At 46.9% G+C, this 23196-nt stretch overlaps 2 protein-coding genes across 2 annotated transcripts in view; one reads left to right on the forward strand and one right to left on the reverse strand.

Moving 5' to 3' along the window:
- The first annotated feature begins 4355 nt into the window (after positions 1-4355).
- On the forward strand, positions 4356-13453 carry TACR2 (tachykinin receptor 2). Its single transcript, XM_054288422.1, has 5 exons — positions 4356-4991; positions 7439-7633; positions 10282-10438; positions 11054-11250; positions 12672-13453. The coding sequence occupies exons 1-5, from the start codon at positions 4588-4590 to the stop codon at positions 12862-12864; spliced, it is 1146 nt and encodes a 381-aa protein (XP_054144397.1). The 5' UTR covers positions 4356-4587; the 3' UTR covers positions 12865-13453.
- A 2104-nt stretch (positions 13454-15557) lies between these two features.
- LOC128944958 (hexokinase-1) overlaps positions 15558-23196 on the reverse strand; it is a 37863-nt gene continuing 30224 nt past the window's right edge. Inside the window, exons 14-18 of the mRNA XM_054288463.1 lie at positions 23080-23179; positions 20796-20979; positions 18931-19086; positions 18051-18284; positions 15558-17383 (exon numbers count right to left, since the gene is read on the reverse strand). Of these exons, the coding sequence (XP_054144438.1) occupies positions 17239-17383; positions 18051-18284; positions 18931-19086; positions 20796-20979; positions 23080-23179 (819 nt within the window). The 3' untranslated portion in view covers positions 15558-17238. The remainder of the gene's footprint in view (positions 17384-18050; positions 18285-18930; positions 19087-20795; positions 20980-23079; positions 23180-23196) is intronic.

The following is a 23196-nucleotide window of genomic DNA, read 5'->3' on the forward strand; positions in this document are numbered from 1 at the left end:
TACAGTTTCCAGCAAAGAGCCTGGCAGATTGTTCATTACAGCATCTGCTCCTGGGACCATCCAACAACACAGCTAGCAGTGGTTTTGTTCATATTGTGAAAAATGTGTATTTTATGACTGGCTTTTCGCAAATATTTAAATGAATATTATATGTGTTATGTTAGAGAGTTATGCTGTATTCATTTTCTTAAGTAGTGTGTTAAATATAGTTGTAGGTTATAACAAAATGTTAAAATAGAAACCATGCTAGGTAAGATACCTTTTTTTAAAAGAGAGGACTTGCACCAACATAGCAGCCACAGGACACCCAAATCTTTCAGAGAAACAGAATTTATTGCTCCATTATCGAGTTCTTCCCACCCTGCTCAGCCCTGAAGACTCAGTCAGGATCCAGAGGAAGAAGCTGACACTGCCCAGACAGAATCCTGGGTTTGGATGGAATTTATGCATCATGGATGAGGTGTATGAATATGCAAAAGGCTGTTGCTTTTAAGGGTTAATCCTCTGTTAACGTGGGGCATTTTTCAGGCTTATTTTGCACCTGGACTGTCTGTAACTCTTTGTTTTTATTGTCTCATATTGTTCTCATCCCAATTGTTGAAATTTTTATCACTCTAATTATATCACTATTTTTATAACCATTTTATTATCATTAAACTTTTAAAACTTTAAAAAACTAGTGATGGGCATTTTTCACAATATTAAGAACCAGTAACTTCCACGTTTCCTCACTCATGGCCAGGGGCTGTCCTGAGGACACCAAGAGCCATGGCCTGCAGACCATTCGCCCCAGGGCTTTGGGAGCTCTGCGGAAAGCAGCGAACCCTGCACCAAACCGTGTCAGAAAGCCCCAAAGCTTTTCAGTGCTTCCAGAGGCAATTTTGCTGCTTCCTCCCAGCCCAGCTCAGGCTGAGGGAGCTGCACTTTGCCCCAGCCCAGGTGGATGCTCCTGGTCCTCCTGGACAAAGGTTCTTCCTCCAGCAGCAGAGCCCAACTTGCAACACAATTAAAGCCTGCACTGCCTGTATTATTACCTTGAATTATGTTTCCAAAGCACAAAACCCCCCTCAATCTCCCTTCCTGACCTTGCAGACCCACATGCTTTGTTTGCACCTCTCACCCTTTGCTCAGACCCGGGGCTGGTGACTCAGCACTGTAACCATAATCCTGCCCACAATAAAAACAGCAGTGAAACCAGCCAAACCCAAACCCCCTGCTCTCAGGTAATCCCCTTTCTCAGGTGTAACCCCAAAACCACTGCTGAGGCAGGTTTTACCCAAATGTGGCTTCCCTGAGGAATCTGGAGCCAGCCTGTGCCAAAAATTGCTGCAGTTTCCAAGCCCAAAGGCTGACAGCACACACTAAAGGCTGGCCAGGCTCCAGGATGATAACCTTGTCAATGCTCAACCAGCACAGGAATAAAAGGAGTGGGTGTGGATGCAAATCCCTCCTGGCTCGTACGATGAAATGTTGGCCAAAGGGTGGCTGCTCCTCGATTATCACCTGAGCAACTGATCAGGAACCAGGGCGGATGGGTCACAAGAAGGTTCCTAAGAAACCTGAGCACCTTGAATGCCATCAAAGCCAGCCAAGAGAGGTTACAGCCTCCCCACTGAAGGGTCAGAGAGTGCAGCCCTTTTTATGAGCACTTGCTTCCCTTCTGCTTTCTATAACTGATAAACCACTTTGGTGCACTCCCCGTGAAATGTAGGGAGGTTTTTGCTCCTGTTCTTCAAGTTTTGCAGAGATTTCAGACAGCCTATTAATAAAAAATTTAAAAGAACACTATTAGCTGTCGAATTGTATTGCAAGCCATGAACAGCCCTCCTGAACTGCGTACAGAAAGTGGAAGGTCCCTGAGCTGCTTAATGAGGTGCAAGACTTGGAAGAAGCACCTGGAAGAGCTTTGCACTGCACTCTGGAAGATGTGTGCAAGTGTGCATTTTCAGTTTCTGAGCAGGGAAGTGAGAGGGATTACCTGCAGGGAAGAGGAACAGACATGACATGCAGGACTACAGGTATTGATTTCTTGAAAAGTGTGGAAAACGCCAATCACTTGTTTTTAAAACTTTAAAAGTTTAGTAGTAATAAAATGGTTATAAAAATAGTGATATAATTAGAATAATAATAATTTGGACAACTCGGATTAGGACAATATGAGATAATAAAAACAAAGAGTTACAGACAGTTCAGGTGCCTTTTCTGGGCAAAATAAGCCTGAAAAAGGCCCCACGTTAACAGAGGATTAACCCTTAAAAGCAACAGCCTGTTGCACATTCATACACCTCATACATGATGCATAAATTCCATTCAAACCCAGGATTCTGTCTGGGCAGTGTCAACTTCTTCCTCTGAATCCTGACTGAACCTTCAGGGCTGAGGAGGCGGGAAGAACTCGATAATGGAGCAATAAATTCTGTTTCTCTGAAAGATTTGGGTGTCCTGTGGCTGCTATGTTGGTGCAAGTCCTTTCTTTAAAAAAAGTATCTTACCTAGCACAGTTTCTATTTTAACAATTATGTTATAACCTAAAACTGCATTTAACACACTACTTAAGAGAATGAATACAGCATCACTTTCTAACATAACACGTATAACATTCATTTGAATATTTGTGAAAAGCCAACCAGAAAATACTCATTTTTCACAAAAAGCAGAGTATTGCAACAGAGAAAACATGCTTGAAAGAGTTGGTTAGGTGATGGGTTAACTCAAGGCTGCCTCCAGAAATCAATGAAGCAAGGAAAGATTCTGGGCTGAGGATGCAAAGGATCCTGAGCTGATAAACACTGCCCTGAGAGAGCAGTGTTTATCAGCTGATAAACACTGGCAGGAGAGCCTGCAGGAGCTGGAAAACCACTGCCACCCCAGCACTGCAGGCAGCTCTTCATACCTGCAACCCCTTCAGATCCCAGACGTGGGGCAGTGCCAAGTGCTCTTGGAAACCTCAGCCCCGAGTGTCACTTCTGGTTTGCTTTAAGCTGACAGCAAGCAGGAATGCTGCGCTCACAGCAGAGCCCGGGGTTCCTCTTTCCTACCCAAAATTTCTGCCTGCGCGGGGTCACCAGGTTCCCACAGCACACACTGGGTGTGAAAAACGCCAGTTGCTTGTTTTCAAAATTTTTAAAAGTTTAACAGTAATAAAATGGTTGAAAAGAATAGTAACGCAATTAGAGTAATAACAATTTGGACAAATTGAATTAGGACAATATGAGACAATAAAAACAAAGAGTTACAAACAAGCCAGGTACCTTTTTCTGGTCAGCACGAGCCTGAAAAAGGCCCCACGTTAACAGAGGATTAACCCTTAAAAGCAACAGCCTGTTGCATATTCATACACCTCATCCATGGTGCATAAATTCCATTCAAACACAGGATTCTGTCTGGTCTTCATCAACTTCTTCCCTCTAATCCTAATAGAGCCTTCAAGGTGGGAAGAAGTTTGTTTCTTCCGATAAGAAGGCAATAAATTCCCTTTCTCTGAAAGATTCAGGTGTCCTGTGGCTGCTATCTCACTGCAAGCCCTTTCTGTTAAACAAAGCATCTTACATAGCACAGTTTCTATTTTAACAATTTTTATAACCTAAAACTATATTTAACACAGTACTTAAGAAAATTAATACAGCATTACTTTCTAACACAACACATATAATATTCATATTAATATTTGCGAAAAGCCAATCATAAAATACATGCATTTTTCACACTGGGGAAGGAGATGCAGGCATCCAAAAGGAAGGATCTTGCTGAATTGCATCTAATACAGTTTCTCTCTTGCTGTGAGAGCTCACAGGAATTCAGGCAGGGTCCTGGAAACTCGAGGATTTCAGGACTGGTGAAACTGGAGCATTAACTACCCCTGCATGTAAGCCTGTAAAATCCTGACAGAGCAGCCTGGCCATTGCAGAGGTTATTGGAAACTGAGTGCAGCAAGGGGGGAAGCTTCACATACCACTTTGCTGCATTTAATTTGATGTCAAATTGGTTGTTTAGCTTTCCCCTGCAAGAGACTCCACCTCCTTTCAAAGTCCCCTTAAAACCTGTTGAGATTTTATCCCAGCGCACCTCCTGCCTCGTGCTGAATAGTTGCACAGGGAAAGAACAGCAAAGCTCCTCAGTCCCACTGCAGGGGATTCAGACACCTAAAACTGCTGCCCTGACAAGAGTTTCTACTTGGATTGAAGTTGGTTTTGGATTCCATTTATGTTTCCTTGTCCCTAAAAGCAATCTAAAGGAAGACATCGCTTGCTGCTCTCCTGGAATACATCTTCCTTTCCCTTTTTTTTTTCTTCCTTTTTTGGAGAAAAAAAGAAACTTGAAGAAGAGAGTTGTTCTTCAGTTTTTTTGCTCTTCAAGCATAGGCTAAAATGCCAGGGAAGAAGGAGGAGGCCCTTGGCATGGTTCATCTCCTCCTGGAACTGCACTGCATCACTCGGAACACAGGAGGAGAGGACACGAGACAGCTCATCCCTGTGTCCTTTTAACAGCACTTGCTTAAATGCATGGAAATTCATACAGCAGCATCCACGGCAAGGAAATGAGCAGGTGCCAGAAGATTTTCTTTCCCACTCACAAGAAGTGAAAGCCATGGGCGCGTTTTCTGTTTTTAACGCCAGCGACGTTTCGCAGGCCGGCTCCCTGGAGGATGGCAGCAACTGGACAGCAGCAACCCAGTTCAGCCAGCCAGGCTGGAGGATTGCTCTGTGGGCCATCACCTACTCCTTCATCGTCGTCACATCCATCCTGGGCAACGCCACCATCATCTGGATTATCCTGGCTCACAGGAGGATGAGGACGGCCACCAATTACTTCATCGTCAACTTGGCCCTCTCGGACCTGCTGATGTCCGCCTTCAACACCATCTTCAACTTTATCTATGCCAGCCACAACGTGTGGTACTTTGGTGAGGAGTTCTGCAGGTTTCAGAACTGGTTCCCCATCACTGCAGTGTTTGTGAGCATTTACTCCATGACAGCCGTGGCTGCAGAGAGGTAAGAGGCGAGTGGAGAAGGTGAGGTCCCAAAAGATCCCCTGTAAGTGATGGAAAAATACCATTGCAATAGTTTGGCCCCCACTCTGTCAGGTGCCTTATCAGCAAAGTGGAAGCAGTGCCAGGCTGTGGGGTTTGATGCTAATTGTGGCATGATCCTCTGGTTTTTATCCCTGGTCTGAATCACACCCCAATCTCTAACGAGTGGAAGTGGGCTGGTATTCTTGTTTTTCCCACATTATTGATCATAAATTGCTTCCCAATCATCCTGAAAACTCTTCTGTGGCTTTGTTGGGTTGTTTTAAACCGTGAGATTGATATATCTGGAAAAAGGAGAATATGCTGCAGGCTGCTGAAACTATCAGCAGCCCTAATCCTGCTGTGAGTCCAGCAAACCAGCAGAAATAATGGGAATTAGATTAGAAATGGCAGAGTCTGCTCCCCTGGTTCATTAGAATGACTTATTCTGAGAGGGAAGGAAGCAATTACAGTGATTCTGTTTGACTTCTGGGGCAATTGGCTATTTTCATAAAATTCACTCCCAACTGCCGAGTCACTTTTACTTAAGCTTTAATTTCTGGAGTCTGACTGTGTCTGACTGCAAATCCCTATTTAGAACAAATAGCAGCTCAGTTTTAATTACTCTTTTGCTGCTCCTGGCTGTAAATCAAGGGTTGTTGCTATTTTATACATGTTTTCTGACAAAGAATATTTTTAAAAAGCTGTTTCAGCCTGTTGTCACATCTTACACTTGGTTCCTTAGGGGTTTTTGGTGAAAGCACCTATATAGCCAAAATCCCTTTGGTCACGTGGCACAGATCAGAAAGAGAACTTGGCACCTCTCTGCAAACCATATTTAGCTATTCTTTGGTTGGCCTTAAAATAGATCCTGGAAACTCGACGCTTCCATTTATTGTTAAGAGGACTTGTGTCCACTCCAGCCGCAGTGTTTAACTTCTACAAAAACAACACCTTCTGAAGTGGTTTATTTTAAAGAAGAGGCTGAGGAGTGACAGCTCCAAGTCACTTTTGTCAGGCATGGAAAAGCCCCTGGTGATATTTCTCACTGCTGGGTTTAGGATCACTCCATTTCCCCATTCCCAGAGCAGCTGCTCCCACTCAGTGCTCGAGGCAGAAATGCAGCTTTATTGATCAGCTCCACTTTCACGCTCTGCTCAGCAAAGTCTCCTATGGCCTGCTTGGAAAGTGCACCAGAGGGTCCAAAATCCAGCTTGTTTTGCCTGCTCTGGAGAATACCCACCAGTGGATTCCTCCCTGAGCAGGCTGGAGCCCTGTGTGACACTGCCTATGGCAAGCTGAAGAAAAGTGAGGTGACATGAGAATTTTATAGCTAAATAAAGCCCTGGACTGCTCACTGGGCAGAGCTCCCTACCAACAGCCTGGCCAAGAAACAGCTCAGCTTGTCAGATTTTTCCTATGGAAACCAGGAGGCAATGGGCATTTTGGCATTTTCCACTCTACTTCGCCTTTGCTGCAACCACGACAAAGAATGGGGACAGCGCGACAAGAAATGCATAATTGATTGTGTACTCCTTACAACACCGTGCATTTCCACACAGGAAACTCAAAACCAGAGAGCTGCTGAGTAATCCAATAGTCAGATGTGCCTGAGGGCTCTGAGCAGGTGTGGGTGAAAGGGGCAGCCCTTCCCTCCTCTGCAAGCACAAGTGCTCAGGCAGCCACAGAGGATTTTCTACAGCCCAAAATCAGTGGGGAAAAAAAGGATAATCAAGAGCCCAGTCTGCTCTTGTGCTAATATGAAGCATCAGAGATGGACATAGTTAGGAGGAAAAAGCATCTTTGGCTGGGCTTTTTTTGGTAAGGCGCTTGCAAAAATAATTTAAATGAAAGAGCGAGAATGCTTTTTACAAGGGCCTGGAGTGACAGGAAGGGGGGAATGGCTTCACACTGATGGAGTGAAGGGTTAGATGGGATATTGGGAAGAAATCCTTCCCCTGTGAGGGAGGTGAGGCCTGGAACAGAGTGCCCAGAGGAGCTGGGGCTGCCTCATCCATGGAAGTATTCAAGGCCAGGTTGGACAGGGTGTGGAGCAACCTAGGACAGTGAAAGGTGTCCTGCCCATGGCTGGGGATTTTAATAATCTTTAAAGTGCCTTGCAACCCCAAACCATTCTGGGAATCTATGAAAAATTCCCTAAGGGGAATGCTTGCAAAGCCTGTCTGCAGAAGACATAAAGGGCTGCTTCCTCCTCACACCAGCAGCATCCATCCACGTGGGTTTCATAAATCCTGCCCTAAGACTTGCAGTCATTCTCTCCAGAAGGGATTTAGCTCCTTGTTATTTACAGCCTGTCAAAATGTTAACAAAGCCCACTGACTCCTGGTGAGTTTTTACTCTTGCTGGGTTTGTTGTGCAGATTGCCAATCTCACTATACATAATAAAAGCACCGCACCTGTTTGTTGCAGGTACGTGGCCATCATCCACCCCTTCAAGCCCAGGCTGTCTGCTGGGAGCACCAGGGTCATCATTGGCATCATCTGGCTGGTGGCATTCGGGCTGGCCTTCCCCCAGTGCTTCTATGCTGAGATCACCATGGACAATGGCACCATGAAGTGCATCGTGGTCTGGCCTGATGATGTGGGATCCAAGCACCAGCTGGCGTAAGAGGCACCATCAAACTCCCAATTCAGCCTAGAGTGGAGCAGGAAAATCATTTCAGCTCCAAGCTGCTGCTGTGGGGAGTGCTGGGAGAGAGCAGCACAACGTGGGGCTGGGGCAGCCCATCTAAATTCAGTGTGCAAAAAGCTGCCAGGTGATGGTGGCTATGGGTAATGCTGAACCTGCCACCCTCCCCTGCTTTGAGAACTGGTTATAATGTCCAGAAACCCTACACACAGTGTGATGGTGTTCACAGGGGTCCCAGGATGAGGGAAGAGACGAGGATCTGACTCCATGTTTCAGAAGGCTTGATTTACTATTTTATGATATATACTACATTAAAACTATACTAAAAGAATAGAAGAAAAGGTTTCATCAGAAGGCTGGCTAAGAATAGAATAGCAAAGAATGATAACAAGGGTTTGTGTCTCAGACAGAGAGCCCAAGCCAGCTGACTGTGATTGGCCATTAATTAGAAACAACCACATGAGACCAATCCCAGATGCACCTGTTGCATTCCACAGCAGCAGATAACCATTGTTTGCATTTTGTTCCTGAGGCCTCTCAGCTTCTCAGGAGGAAAAAGGGAATTATTTTTCATGAAAATATGTCTGCGACAATACAGGGCTTGGGGAATTTAAGAGAATCCTGCGCAAAAAGTCTCTGAACAATCAGTAAATCTTGGTTTCAAAGGTTCTGGATTTCCTTCCTCTGTCAGGCAGGAGGAAACTGGGTATCTTTAATGCTGAGAAGCCAGGTAATTACTTAAAAATTATTCTGCTCTTTGTGGGGTAAAAGGAAAGTAAAACCTGAGAACAGCATGGTTCAAACATCCCAAGGTTTTATAGGTATATTTATCTGGGCACACATCTGCACTCCTGAGGGTTCCTGAGATTATTTCCTCCTGCCTGAAAGCAAGATTGTTCAAACAGATGAAACGGTCCATACCCTGCATTCAGGGGATCTGCTGGGATTACTCATCACTCAGAGCACACCATGCACCTTTGAGAAATTTATCAAACAAAACAGCTGGGTGCCTCCTCAACTCAGCTTTTACCAAATTAACTGATTTTCACACTAATGTGAAAAAAAAAATTGAGAGCTGGGTTCCTGTGCTGACTGTGTGTCCTCTGAATCCTTTGCAGTTGAATAAACCCACCTTTCAAGATTTCCAGACTTCAGAACATAGGAAAATCCTCTTCTGCAGGAAAGATGTGCGTGATTATGACAGAAAGAAGTAAAAACAACAACAATAATAATAATAATAATAATAATAATAATAATAATAATAATAATAATTTTTTAAACCACAAACAAATGCACTACTGACTGCCAGTGCCTGAAAAATGCTGGATATAAAGGATATAGAAGATTAACCAGAGTAAAGAACCTTAACCACAGAGGGTTTTTTATTTCCTAGCGACAGGTTAACTTGAGCCTGGTCAGACTCACAAAGAGCATTTGCACCCCCCCAGCAGTGTGTGCCAGAGCCCTGCTGCCCAATCCTGCTTTTCCCTGTGTTTATGTTCATTTGGCAGTGCTGCAAGGGACTGGGCAGGTTGTTCCCTTCCCATAAATGGTGCTTGCTCAAACTCATCAGCCCCCAGAGGAGGGAGCCTGCAGGAGTCTGTGGAGTGGCACAGAAAGCTGGAAAGGGCTGAGGTTAAAATGCAGCTGAGGGGATGTCAGTGCCTTCAGCTGGAGCAGAGCCTGAGTGCCCTGCTGGTGGTATATATAATATATATATATATATAATTCATTTGATAAAGGAATTATGGTGGTGGCACATTAACTGTGTGTGCTCACACAAATACAAACAGCCAGATACACAAACACAGGCAACACCCCTCCTGTTGTTATCTTGTATTTCATATTTCTAGAGTCCCAAGCCTTCTCGGTGATATTTCTTGGGGGCAGTTTTTCACAGCACAGACTTCTGCTTGTTGCTGCTTCTTAGTCAGGGCTCCTTCCAGGCTCACCTTGACTGGCCAAGCCCACCTCCTTTTACCCCAGTTATCTTCATTAGCTACAGCTGCAGCCCAATTAAGGACATCACAGCTGCAGCCCATCAAAAACAACCGGGGCTTATCAGGGCAAGGCCAATATACAGATATTCAAATACAATACAGATATTCAAATACAATACAGATATTTTACTAGGACTCCTACTATACCCTCCCTCACTATCTGCATTTTGTGCACCCTGTTAGCAGCCAGGTACCTTCCACAGTCCCAGATCTGCCGTTTTTCCCACTGCTGCATTCATGGAGTTAATCTGTAGTTTCTGGACTATTCCTTCCCCTTACCTGTGATTTAAGGGTTGTGCTTTTACCACCATCTCTCTCTGTCCTGGCTGCAGGGGGATAGCAAAGCTCAGTGCAGGGGGCTCTGGAGTGCAACCCTCTGCCAAAAGATAAATGATGTTACTCTGCCTTAAAGGAGCAGGAAATCCAGCCCAAGGACCACTATCACACCACCAGAGAGACGAGATTGTGCTGCTTACAGAGATCCCTGTAACAATAATTATAGGCAAAGTTTCCTCTTTGTGGTTTCACTAATGGGAGCCAGCACAGATATCCAAAACACAATTTCTGAAAGAACTCTCCAGGAGCCACACTGACTGTGAAACCTGCTTGTTCTTCTCTTTCAGGTACCACATTGCTGTGATTGTGCTGATTTATTTACTGCCTCTGATGGTGATGTTTGTGGCATACAGCATTATAGGAGTCACTCTGTGGAGCAGCACAGCTCCAGGCAGCCACCTGAACAGAGTCCACTACGAGCACCAAGTCAATGCCAAAAAAAAGGTCAGAAGTGAAACTCAAGTATCATTACTCCTAGCACACCAGCCCTGCTGCCTCCAGATCTAAACTTGTGTTCCATACAAAATCTTGTGGGATTGGGCTTGAAAGGTTGACTCAATATTTTGGGTCCAGGGTAAAGGGACCCAAAATGCCTGCAAGTTTTAAAAAAGTGCACCAGGCAGCCTGCAAGGAAGAAAGGCTCGCAGCAGCAGGCTGGCTGCCAGCAGAGAGTGAAGAGAATCCACACAGGATAAACCAGGGTGAAACTCTGGGCAGAGGGGAGCAGTCTCAGTGTAAGAGCAGCGATCTCCTTTCCCTGCACCCCCCCGGGTACAGCCTCAAGCAGTTGCTGTGCCCTGGGAAGGGTTTGGTTTAACTCCCTGCCCTGTTCCCGTCACCGGGGCACTCCCTCCCTCCCCGCTCCAGTCTCCATGGCCAGGGCACTCCCTCCCTCCCTCCCTGCTCCCAGTTTGCATCACCAGGGCTTGCTTCTTTCCCTTCCCACAGCAGTCCAGGCCTACATTCCATGCTCTGCACTTTGGGCCTACATTCCAGCCTCCCGCAGGCCCAAATCACCCAGAGCCCCAAGGAATAACCCCCCGGCTTTGTTTTCCCTAGTTTGTGAAGACCATGGTGGTAGTGGTGATCATTTTTGCTGTCTGCTGGCTGCCCTATCACATCTACTTCATCCTGGGCAGCTTCAAGGAGGACATCTACCAGCAGAAGTACATCCAGCAGGTGTATCTGGCAGTCTTCCTCCTTGCCATGAGCTCCACAATGTACAACCCCATCATCTACTGCTGCCTGAACCAGAGGTGAGCAGGGAAAACTGAAATCTCAGCCTGAAAATGCTAAATGCATAACTCTCTGGAGTAGTAAACCCTATGGAAGTGCCATGGGGAGGTGTCACACGAGGGAGCAGCTGGGGGAGCACATCCCCAGCGTGCCAAGAGATGTCCCTCTTGCTCTGTGCTGCAGAGAGCAGGGAGCTGATCTGGCTGATGTCCGTGCTAAATCCCACATCCATAATGCCCCCAGCCCTCTCCAGGCTCGCTGAGAGCTTCAAAGGCAATAAATGGTTATCAGTGCAGTGCCACTGGGGCTGCAGCAGGCAGTGTTTACTCCAGTGATGCTGCAAGGCTCGCTCCTGTGAGCTGCCTAAAGGAGAGTGCTGCAGCCCATTCACGCAAAATGCATTTAGCATGGAGCACACAAACATGTCCTCCTCCTCCTCTCTCAGAAAGCAGACAGCTTCCTCTTAATTTATTAATTATTAATTGTGTTTTTTTAAAAGCTCCCAGTGGGCAAACACATGTATTTTCCTCGGCTGTTCTGTCTCACAAATGCAGTTACCAGCACAGCCAGCACCATCTACTGAGCACATCAAACTCCCTCCCATTAACACTGATCATGTATGTTAACTTAAAATACAGAGAAATCTGTGTCTCACATCAAACTCCTGCCATTTCACTGATCATGTATGTTAACTTAAAATCCAGGGAAATCTGTGTCTCACAAATGCAGTTACCAGCACAGCCAGCACCATCTACTGAGCACATCAAACTCCTGCCATTTCATTGATCATGTATGTTAACTTAAAATCCAGGGAAATCTGTGTCTCACATCAAACTCCTGCCATTTCACTGATCATGTATGTTAACTTAAAATCCAGGGAAATCTGTCTCACATCAAACTCCCTCCCATTTCACTGATCATGTATGTTAACTTAAAATACAGAGAAATCTGTGTCTCACATCAAACTCCTGCCATTTCACTGATCATGTATGTTAACTTAAAATCCAGGGAAATCTGTGTCTCACATCAAACTCCTGCCATTTCACTGATCATGTATGTTAACTTAAAATACAGGGAAATCTGTGTCTCACATCAAACTCCTGCCATTTCACTGATCATGTATGTTAACTTAAAATACAGGGAAATCTGTGTCTCACAAATGCAGTTACCAGCATGGCCAGCACCATCTACTGAGCACAAACTCCCAGCCATTTCACTGATCATGTATGTTAACTTAAAATCCAGGGAAATCTGATCAGAAACTCCCAGTGCACCTCCCTCCGTGCTCTCATGCTTTTAGCTTTTCACCTCATTCCTTTGATTTCAGTGTAAATATTTATTTCATAGCCATTCACAGGTAGAACCAAGCCATGAGTTTGTTCACTCTCTGCACAATTAGAAAGATCATTTCACCATTTAATTGCTTTTCTCCCTCTGCCAGGTTTCGCTCTGGATTCAAGCTGGCCTTCCGCTGGTGTCCCTGCATAAAAGCAACTGAGAAAGACAAACTTAAACTCATGTCCCCATCTCTCTACCAGACAACCCTCAGGAAGTCAAGAACGAGTTTCAACACAGAAACTCAGCTGAATGAGAAAGAGAAGACATCCTTTACCCTCACCCAGTTAACACTCTGATTTCCTGCTCCTAGTTCTGGCTCCGTCCCATACACCAAGCAAGGCAGCAGATCTGAAGAAGCTCTTTTTCTCTGGAGCAGCTATTTCCTACAGGACTTCTTTAGATGCCATCAGCATTGAAGGCAGCACATTGATAACACTTCTATCCATGTAGGTCCAAGCTGCAGATACAAGTTTAGCCCTCCCTTACATCAACAACTGCAATACAGAACAGACATCGGGCCCAGGAGGCCAGAAACTCAGCAAAGCAGATCTGAGGCAGTGCCAATCAGGAGAATATAAATTCTTCTACACTGTGATCTCCTGATTTCTGTTCCACCAGGACACCTGAAGTCAGGAAAGGGTTGATGGAGCAGAAAGGCTGGGGCTCATGTGGCCCAGCTGGGATGGACCCAGGGCTGTGTGGGCAGCCAAGTGCCAGGGCTCAGCACCCCAAGGCACTGTGCACCAAAGCCTGTTTACAACAGAGGCAAACACCAACACATCCAGACTGAAAAATCCAGCCTGCCCTCAACGTTCTCTGCATTCTGGGATTTGCATGCCGGCAGTTTCACCAGCAGAAACAGTTCATTAAGATGTTGTCATTAGATTTCTATAACCTTGTCCCAAAATATGATGTTGGTTTCCTATTAAACCATGCTCAAGTGATTTCTCCTTCACATTAATTGTGGTGCCTAATTTGAAGAGTGAGGCACCCTCAGAAGAGTCAGTAGCCAGGGATGGCCACTGGCTTGGTCAGGGCTCATGGATCCACTCAGAATCCACCTTCTTCACATCCTTTTAGCCCTAACAGCAGTGCTCCATCTCTGTCTTTTCCCAGACAGTCCCTTCACCTTCCCTTTCCAGACTTACCCCATATTTATCCTCACTGCTCTTCCCAGGTATGAAAACAAAAGCTGGAATATGTCATCTTCCCAGCCTGAGGCATTATGCGCAGGCACACAAACCAGGAGAAGCTGAAATGTAAACATTATGTAAAAGTAATGCAGCATTTAATAATGGTGTAAGTTAGCACCTTCACCTCTCCTGACAGGTTTGTAAATAATATCACAGAGCCATACCTTATCAATTAAAGAGCTCCTGTGATGCTGACGAGATCCAGTTACTTGAAATATTCTCCTTTGCTCTGTGAAAGCCAAACTTGAAAGCCCTTGTCACACAGCAGGCCACATTATTCCTGTGATACATGAAGCATGCCCCATGGTAAATCCATGCAATTCTCCATTAATAGATATAGACAGGGTTAAATACCACACAGCAGTAAAGACATCCAGGTCAGCAATAATTCCTTCCCCTGCATGTTCACTTGTGCACTGAGGAGCAAAGCAGTCCCTGCAGTCAGTAAAGAAAAACACTTGAAGAATCTCATTTTTATGGCAAAGGAATGAACAAAAAGCACAGAACGGGGTTCAGAAGTTCAGAAACACTTTATTTTGCCTTCTGCTATTTTCTTAAGAAAACAAAACAAAACAAGGTCTGCTTGTTTTAAAACTCATTCAAAAGGCTTCTGAGAGAACCCCAGAGGAGTAAGGAGCAGATGACATTACAACAGTGGTATGCAAATGGTCTTTTCCCCAGGAAATATAAGATTTTTGTGTTCATATTGCAGTAATTACAGCTTAACAGTTAAGAGGACTGTGATTTTATTCACCAAGCCTAAAAGCTTTAAGAAAGACATCTCAGTCATTGATTGTATAACACTGGAGACATTTCTTCAGACAGTTATAGCTTGTGATTCACTTGGAACAGTTTCCTAGGGGTAAGAAGTAGTCTGGAAATGGAAATCCCGCCATGTCTCCCTTTGGAAAAGAACTGCCGTGTCTTACCAAGCACATCAACTATGGTGCACGGTAGGAAAAGTTAGAAACACAAACTCACTCCCTATTTGTTATGAGCTGGATCCAATAAACAAAACGACCTATGCCAGCATCTTCAAAATCCACAGTCACCCTGAGACCAAGTTTAAGTTCCACTTCTCCCTCACCCTCTATCCTGCTCTGAGCCTGGCCCTCGGGTGCCAAAGAGCTGCAGAGCCAGGTCCCAGGCACGGCTCACACCACCCCTACAGCACTGCCGACGGCAGGCACAAGATCTGCAAACCTCCAAGCAATCCAAATGCAACGTGTCCCCTGCGCCCAAAAACCTTTCTCACCTTCTTCTGTCTCCTGTTGGGGGTCATAGCTGCACATCAAGGCTGTCAGAGACTATTCAGGCTGTAACATAAAGCGCGTTATTGGAGAAGCACAGCTTTAGTGTTCGCAAAAGGGGCTTTCAGCCAGCACAGCTCCATCACAGGCTGTGCCAGCCAGGGCTGCAGAGCACCTGACAGCGGCGCTGAGCCGGCGTTAACCTTACACACACAGAGAGCTCACAGCCTGGTGGAACCACACCGCCCTCAGTGCAGCACCCCAAGGCTTTCCTGCAGCACATATCCCCCTGCACAAGACAGGGGCACCCAGGGGCCCCTAAGATTTGGGCGCCGTCAGCGCTGTGCCTCTGCTGAACTACGCTAGGAAACACGAGGCACGGGGACCTGTGTGAATCTGACCCCGAATGCCCGGGAATAAAAACACACACACAAAACACAGGCACCACTGGGATTAGGTTGCAGCTCTCCCTACACAATAGCTCTTCCCAAAGCACTAAGCCACCAGCCAAGAGCACCTCTTCCAGAAAGAACCACTAAACACCAGTTAACGCACATCAAAAAAGTTTAATATTTTCACAAGTATCACGTAACACTAGTACCAGAGCTACTAGTGTGCAAAGTAAAAAGACCCTCTACCTTTGCAAAACCAGTTAGGCATGCAATTTTTCAGGTAGACACACACTTAAAGCTGCAATGACTGTTTGTGACTTACAGGTTACTTTACAACATTCACTCACAGTGCACCATAATGCATATTGAAATGTTATCGATAGGTAGGGGCAATCCAAATCTTAGGGAGTGGAACGAGAGCAGAGAAGAGCAGCCTGCAAATTTCCATCTACTTTCTGCAGGAAAAGGCAGCAGGGAAAACCATGCGGACATCTCAGATTCATTTTTGGTAGAAGAGTGGGAATTAAGGACTTAACTGTGTGGTCTCCCTCTTTGCAGAAAGTGACGTGACTTACAAATGTTACTCAAGGTGTACCTTCCTAACTGCTTCTCAATTTAAGTGATGGAAATACAATAATGCAAATATAATAATGGCATTGACTGGACAGAGGACAGGGTACACCACGTGTAAATGATCTGCTGTTGCCTTCGTCCTTGGAATAAGCTGCACCCAATTTTGGCTTTTTGGGTTGTTTACGTACCCGGGTCCTCAAAGGCAAGATCAAAACACAACCTTCCCCTTCCTTTCTGCGCACTAACTCTGGCTGGGTGTCTGTGTTCCGAGTGGCTGCTGGACAGCATTACAGATTAAAGCTCTGTGTGGAAGCAAATACCCATTTAAGGCGAGAGACGGAAGCAGGCGCATCCGGGGGACGCGGCTGAGCTGCAGGTTTGGTGGAAGGGCAGCTGCAGCGCCCCGACCTAGACTAACAAGAAGAGAAAGGAACTATTTTCTGTAAGAACCCTTTGACAGAAGAACACAGCACAGCCACGTAGGGAGCACAGATCTATCGAACTGGCAGGTCTGGAGATTTGGATTACCCCAGTCACCAACCGCTCTTTTTAGGGCTTTCTCGCCGAAACGTGACGGATTTCGCCCGGGAACACAACACTACTCACAGAAGCAATGGGGAATACCAGTGGAACCAGGTCTGTGGGACAAGTGTGTTTACTTTCACCATGACAGGAGGCATCAAGGAAGCGAGTAAGTCGCGGTGTCAAGTCCCACTACAGAGTTACGTGCGTGCACGGTGCCGACACACCAAAATGTTTTCACAACCGCTTGAGACGAAACAACAGCAGGTAGATAATGCAGGAGGAAACTGTTGCTTCCCCTTCACTTAAAAGCATCAACACCCAGGTCTGGTGGTCAGCGTGCTGGCAGTGTGCTTAACAGGGATGCTGCAAAGAACACGTTTGGTACGATGCAACGGGAGCTCTCAACGCACATCACTTGGGGGCAATTTCGTCTCAGACAACAACTGATTTTTGACAACTGCAGAAATTATAGACTGGGTTTTTTTTCCATGACCTACAGATGGGGAAGGTACTGACAAGGTGAGTAAGAAACATGCAGATTGGGGTCCAGAAACAGGAGATATTATTAAGAGCACACATTCTATCTTGTATCCTATTTTTTTTTTTTTATGTCATTAGTTGTAATATTTTTTTCCCCCGATAAAGCAGCGAGTTCTGAGTTTTTTTACCAGTTCTGACTATGCCAGTCGCTGCTTTATGAGAAACACAAGACAGAATTGAGGCCAGGGCTGTGGAGTTCAGTTCTGCTCAGCCTCACGGAGCCTGCATCCCACGGCTGTGATGAGCGCTGCCCCTTTCCCGCTGCCGTCCTCCGACAGCAGGAAGGTCACGTCGCAGTTGGGCGCCAGCTCTTTGACTGTTTGGTGCATGATCCTCGAGAAGCTGGGAAAGCAAACAAGGGCAGCGGGTGAGGAAGGTCCTGCAGCAAGTGCAGAGCACTGCCACGGGCATTTGCATCCCCTTTCATCAGGCTAAGAAGTAAGATGTTGGAAACAGGGGTGGATTTGAAGCCTGGGAGCAGTAGGAGTTAAAGGGAAAAAGCACTTGCATCCCAGCCCCACCTGTCTGTGTGAGGTTAACTGGGATCACTAATCCACAGCAAAGGGGAAAGGACACACCACATAAGTCCTCTCCTTCCCACCCAATCTTCCTCCATGCACACTAGTTCTCTTCTGCCCCTGCCCTCACCTGCATTGCTCTGCAGCAGCTCTTCTCCGCTGGACACTGAACAGAAACATCCTCCAAAGAGGCACCAGGCATTTCAGCACTGCTCTGTCATTGCCTGTCCAGAGCCAAGAGATCCTTCCCACGTTACACAGCTTCCAACTCACTCGGCAAGCTGTGTCCCCTTCAGTTTGTCACCACCCCAAGAATCTTTCACAAGTCATTCTTGATCCTCTCATTGCCCTTCAGAAAGCCCTGAGCCCCCTGATTCAGACATTTTTCCCCCTGGCTCTTATCCCAGCGAGTGAGAGAGTCCAGTTGGGAGCATCAGGAGGAAGGACGTACACACAAGGCACAAAGAAAAGCTGAGAAGGCAAACACTCACTGTGGGTGGAGTTTGTAGAGAGTGCCATCCACACCAACCGTTATCTCCAGGCGCTCCAAGCCTCTGTTCTCCCTAATTTTATCTACAATGGCAGCCATTCCAGCCCCACAGAGCTGGGCTGCTCGCCTCGACACCGCCCCGCACACCGTCTTGACGATGATGCTGTCGTCGCAGGTGCTGTTGAGCCCCAGCTGCTGCAGGATGGTTCTCACCTGCAGCAGGGCTAACCTGTCACTGTGGGAGGAGAACACCGTGTTACAGCTTTCCCTCAGTCATGCCACAAACCCCACAGCACGGATGGTGCACCCACCCCGGGCAGCAGCCTCTCCTGACAGCACAAGTGATCCCAGGGAAGGCAAATTCAGGCACTGTGCTGCACTGCGAGCAGCAACACAGACTCCAAGTCCAGCTCTCTGCACTGTCTCCCCTTCTCTTTTCTTACCATGGGGCATACCAGGAAAATATTTTTAACAATGACCTTGGGGGTTTTTTCCCCTGTGAAGCCTCAGAGATTGCTTTAAAATCCAGAGTCCAAGCAATAAAAGCACAAAACCACCCAGTAAGCAGTGCTCACTCAGCTAGTGCTCATTCAATTCCACAACTGCAGCTAAACACACACAAGGGGCCCAGGAAAATGGCTTGATTCCCAAACAAGGAAATAAAATGATAGCATGAGGGAACCCTTGACAGCCCTTCCCTTTGGAAGCGAGCATTGCTAGAAATTCAGTTGATATTGTAAAGAATCCTCCTGCACACACACAGGCTGAAACCCAAATTCTCTCCAGAGATGCAAGCAATGCTTTCCAGCTGTCCCTCCCGTCCAGCAGTGTCACCAGATGAACACTACTACACTATTTCTCCTCCCCTGCAGTGCTCTTACCTCTCAATCTGAGAAAGGAACTTGGTTTCAAAGATATGCCTGGTCTTCAGTGTCTCTGAAATCTGGCCTCGGAACAGGAAACCCCGTTTGGTGAAGTCGATCAAAATATTGCGCACTATTTCCCCCAGGTACATCCCACTGATCATTTTCTCATACCTGCAAGGAAAGACAGCAGTCCAGCTCAGAGGGAGCCTGCCCATGTTTGCAAAGGCAGCATCATTATCAGCCAGGTGTCCTGTGCACAGAGGGCTGCAGGTACCAGGGCCAAGCATCACTCCTGGGACACTCCTTATCCTGTCTGCAGGTGGAAGAGATTTCCCCTCTCTAGCCTGAGGCAAGACTGCAAGTGGGAAACTTGGGTCCTGTGTGGAGAGTTGGGGGCTGAGAGGGGTTCAAGACAGTTTTGGGACAACTGGTTGCCTACTAGAAACCAGGTGCTTGAATTAACTGAAGAACAAAACCAACTCTGCACCACCAGATTGCCAACTTGCAGGTCAGTGGTCCTGTGAACAGGCTGGACGTGGTTTTTCCCATCCTTTATCTTGCACAGGACTCCCTTAAAAACACTGCATTTGCAGTGACTGTACCTTGTGGTTTCCCTGCAATTTTGCTGCATAGAGCCACTGCGCTTTTTCTGTTTGGAGGTCTCAGCTGTGTTTTGCTCTCCGACCCCTCCTGGTTTGAATGGAGCATTTTGGGGTCTGTAAGTTGTGTCCCTACCAACAAGAACTGAACAGCCCAATTTCCTGAGAAGGGCATTCAGTGATGCATCCTTTATTTCACCTCCTGAAGCTCCACAGCAGGGTTTGTGCCCTGGCCTGAGCAGAGCCCAGCACGCCATCCTGCTGGAAGCAGGCCACGCAGTCCATTTAATACCCTGAGCTCTCTCAAGCTTGTACCCAGCAAGTGTCCTCCCTCCTGAGTGCCTGACTATCTCTGGAATAAATTATTCCCCTGGCAGTCTCCAGTACTGCCTTTGGCTGCTTACTCCATGCCAACTCTGCTGCTGCACCAGGCTCGCTCCACGTCTGCCCCTCTGGGTCTGTTTGAGCCTCAGCTTCTAAAGAGCTTCCCGTGGGACTTGCCAGCTTGTCTGTATTCCTCAGGCTTTTGTGGGCAGATTTACTCTAGTCACAAAATCTTTTTAAAAGCTCCTGGCATCAAAGCACTGCTGCAAAGAAATGATGGAAGTTTGTACTCCTAGCAAGCAACAGTCTCAGCCCAGTTTTAGCAGCGCTGGGTACTGGGTACACCTCCTTGCCAAGTTTTTCTTGAAGGGGACAGGGAAGCACTTGCCCAAACAAAGCTGAGCCCCAAAAAGGGACCAAACTCCAGAAGCAAGAAAGGCAGGCCCTCTAACATGACCTATCCCAGAAAATTGTCTATCCCAGGCCCTCTAACATGACCTACCCCAGAAAATGGTCTGAAATAAGAGCTGGCTGCAACTGCTTGAGAGCTCCTGACTGCTTTACAGTGAGCAGCTCCAAGCTTTAACCACGCCAGCTGGTGTGAGCTCAGGACTGCCACAGGCACAGCCCTCTACAAAGAGTTCAGCTAAAATAGATTAACCTGAGACCCAGAGTAAAAGAATGACTAGCCATCTTATCCCTCTCCATACAGCACAGGATGAGAAAAAGGGTCTCTCCATAATTCCAAGACTTTTGAAGTCCTCACCAAAAGCATTTCTGTGGAGCCCTATGGCAGCAAATAAGTCACAAAAAAGCATTGTCCAGGAAAAGTACAAAAAGGGGAGATCCCACAGGATAGCAGGACTGCAGTCATTTTCCACTCTCACCCTCTCCTTTCTCAGCTGGTACAAACCCAGTTGTGTCTCAAAAGCACTTAGGGCAGCCTGGCTGCAGTACCTCTGCTTGCCAGCGTTCAGGGAGAAGTCATCCACTGCTTTGTCATAGATTGTCCTGATGTCGTCCAGGCAGCCATTGTCCCCGAAGGCTCCCCACTCCGTGTTCACACACATCCTGCCCTGCTCACCATCCACCATCTCGATGTTCCTCATCTCCTCCATGTAACAGGCATTGCTGCCCGTTCCTGAAACAAACACACACTCGGGTTATCTTGGGTTGCAACAAAACAACACTAAAGCCACACCTGACAAACCTTCTGGGGGATCTTGAATGTGTTTTTTCTGAAGGAAGCAGTTGAATCATCATTTGAAACATCATAAAAAAACCCCAAACCCTGACTCTTCAGCAGCCCTAAACTGAAGGAGAACATGACTCCTGTGGTGCGTTGCTCAGGGAGGCTCAGAGAGGAGCTCACCCAGGTCACTGCAGGGAGGAAGAGCAGGGCAGCACTTTCAGCACACAAAACCTCACATGCTTCTGAGCCCAACACTTCAGCTGGATTTTGCAATTGGGAACACCTTCCACAAAGCACACACACCCACAGAATTCAGGGGAAGATATGCTGAACTGGAAACCTCAGCAAGTTCTGAGGCAGCTGGGGTTTTACCAGCTGATTGCTTGGGGAGGTTTTCTGATTTTAATTGCTCATTTTCTCCAGCAGGAAGGTTACTTCCATGTTGAGATGAGGCCATATCTGATATTTCTTCATAGAGGATCCTAAGGAGTGTGGCAAAGTGCTCCATGTACACAGAGGTCTTTAGGAAGGAAAGCTTTATTAGTAAAGAGAGGCTTTAGCTGCTACCAGGGCAGAAGTTCTCTTGAAGTTACTTAAACTCTCATTAAATCCTGCATCCCCAGATGATACACCAGTTGCTACAGCACATCTGTTTTCCTTTGCCATGTTTTTAGGGAATTACATCAACACAGTCTGAGCTAAAATAGATCCTCCCACAGCACTCCCCTGCTGCAGGAGAGCCGAGCCCCAGCACAGGGTTTGGCGGGGGGAATGTCTGGGTGGGCAGGAGCAGACCAGAGCAGCCCCAGTGCAGACTGCCACCAGTGGCCAGGCTCCCTCGGGTGCTGTGAGCCAGGCAGGGCAGAGGGAGCTCTCTCACTGCCATTACCCCAGCAGTGCCCAGGTGCTGTGACACCCTGCCCTGCACACAGACACGCTGGCTGCACAGCAGGTCTGGCAGGGCTGCAGAGGACAGTCCCCAGGGAGGGTGTGAGCACCCCAAGGACACGCTGTCCTTCCTGCAAACAGCCACCACGGAGCTGCTCAGGCACGGCTTCCTACCCACACTGCACCCTGCTGACTCATCCTGGAGGCTTTCCAGCTGTCTGCAGGAGAAACTGGGGGGGTTTTATTTTCCTACAAGCCACCTCCCAGCTGAGAGCACTCCTAAAGCTTGCAGGTGCCTTGCGCCCTTCCCTCCCACGGAGAACTCATTCCTCTGGAGAGCTCTGTTAACCCACACTGCCCCGTGACTCAGGCTGCCCAAATGTGGCATTTGCAAAGGCAGCAGCCCATGGAATTCCTTCAGCTGCCTCACTGCTGGGAAGGGAGCTGTGTGTCACTGTGCTCAGCCTGGCACAGCTCTCCAGCACACGCCATCTGGGAATTGTGGCTGCACTCTGCAGCTTTATTCTGAGACACCACTTGTCACCTTGATTTTTTAGGATTTTCTAAGCATTCTGATGTTTACATTCTTGTAACAAATTTTTTCACATACTTTTTGTAAATAACTTACAGTTTTGCATTCTTTTATAGAAGAGGAAAAATTTGATGGATTGTTGGTTTGTCCAGTGCCATTGGAGAGGTTGCACTTTCACCCTCCAATCCACTGTCACCTTTGAAAATCTATAAATGTTAGAGTCAGAAAATAAACTTCCCTTTTTTCACCTTGAAAAGAGCAGTGTGTTTCATGCTATTTCATGTCCTATATTGACAAGCACTGGCTTGGAGAAAGCTGTGGGCCACCAGAGCACCCAGCAGGGACACTGACAGGCTAAACTAACAGGAGCTGCTGAGGCTCCCTGAGCCCATATTTACTCTCCCCCTGTGCCTTTATCAGATAAAACAGGTAGGATTTATTGTGCATCACAGCCTCTGCTCATCTCAACTGATTGTGGACAGAAATTAGCTGGCTGTTGAATTTTGCTCTCTTTTACTCCTAGAAATCCTAGCTTTATTTCCTAGCTTTATTTCCACAGGGATGCCTCCATGAGAACACAGGCAGATGTGTGGATGTGCTGTTTGATAAAAAGCAGCTCTAACACGTACCCACAATGAGCCCAATTTCACAGTTTGGATCTTCATAAGCACAAGTCATCATTGTGCCCACTGTGTCGTTCACCACAGCCACCACATCCAAGTCAAATTCCTTTGGGAGAGAGAAAA

This window comes from Melozone crissalis, unplaced genomic scaffold, assembly GCF_028551555.1.
Source record: "Melozone crissalis strain CALT ecotype California unplaced genomic scaffold, PUWL_Pcris_2 ptg000062l_1, whole genome shotgun sequence".
NCBI lineage: Eukaryota > Metazoa > Chordata > Aves > Passeriformes > Passerellidae > Melozone > Melozone crissalis.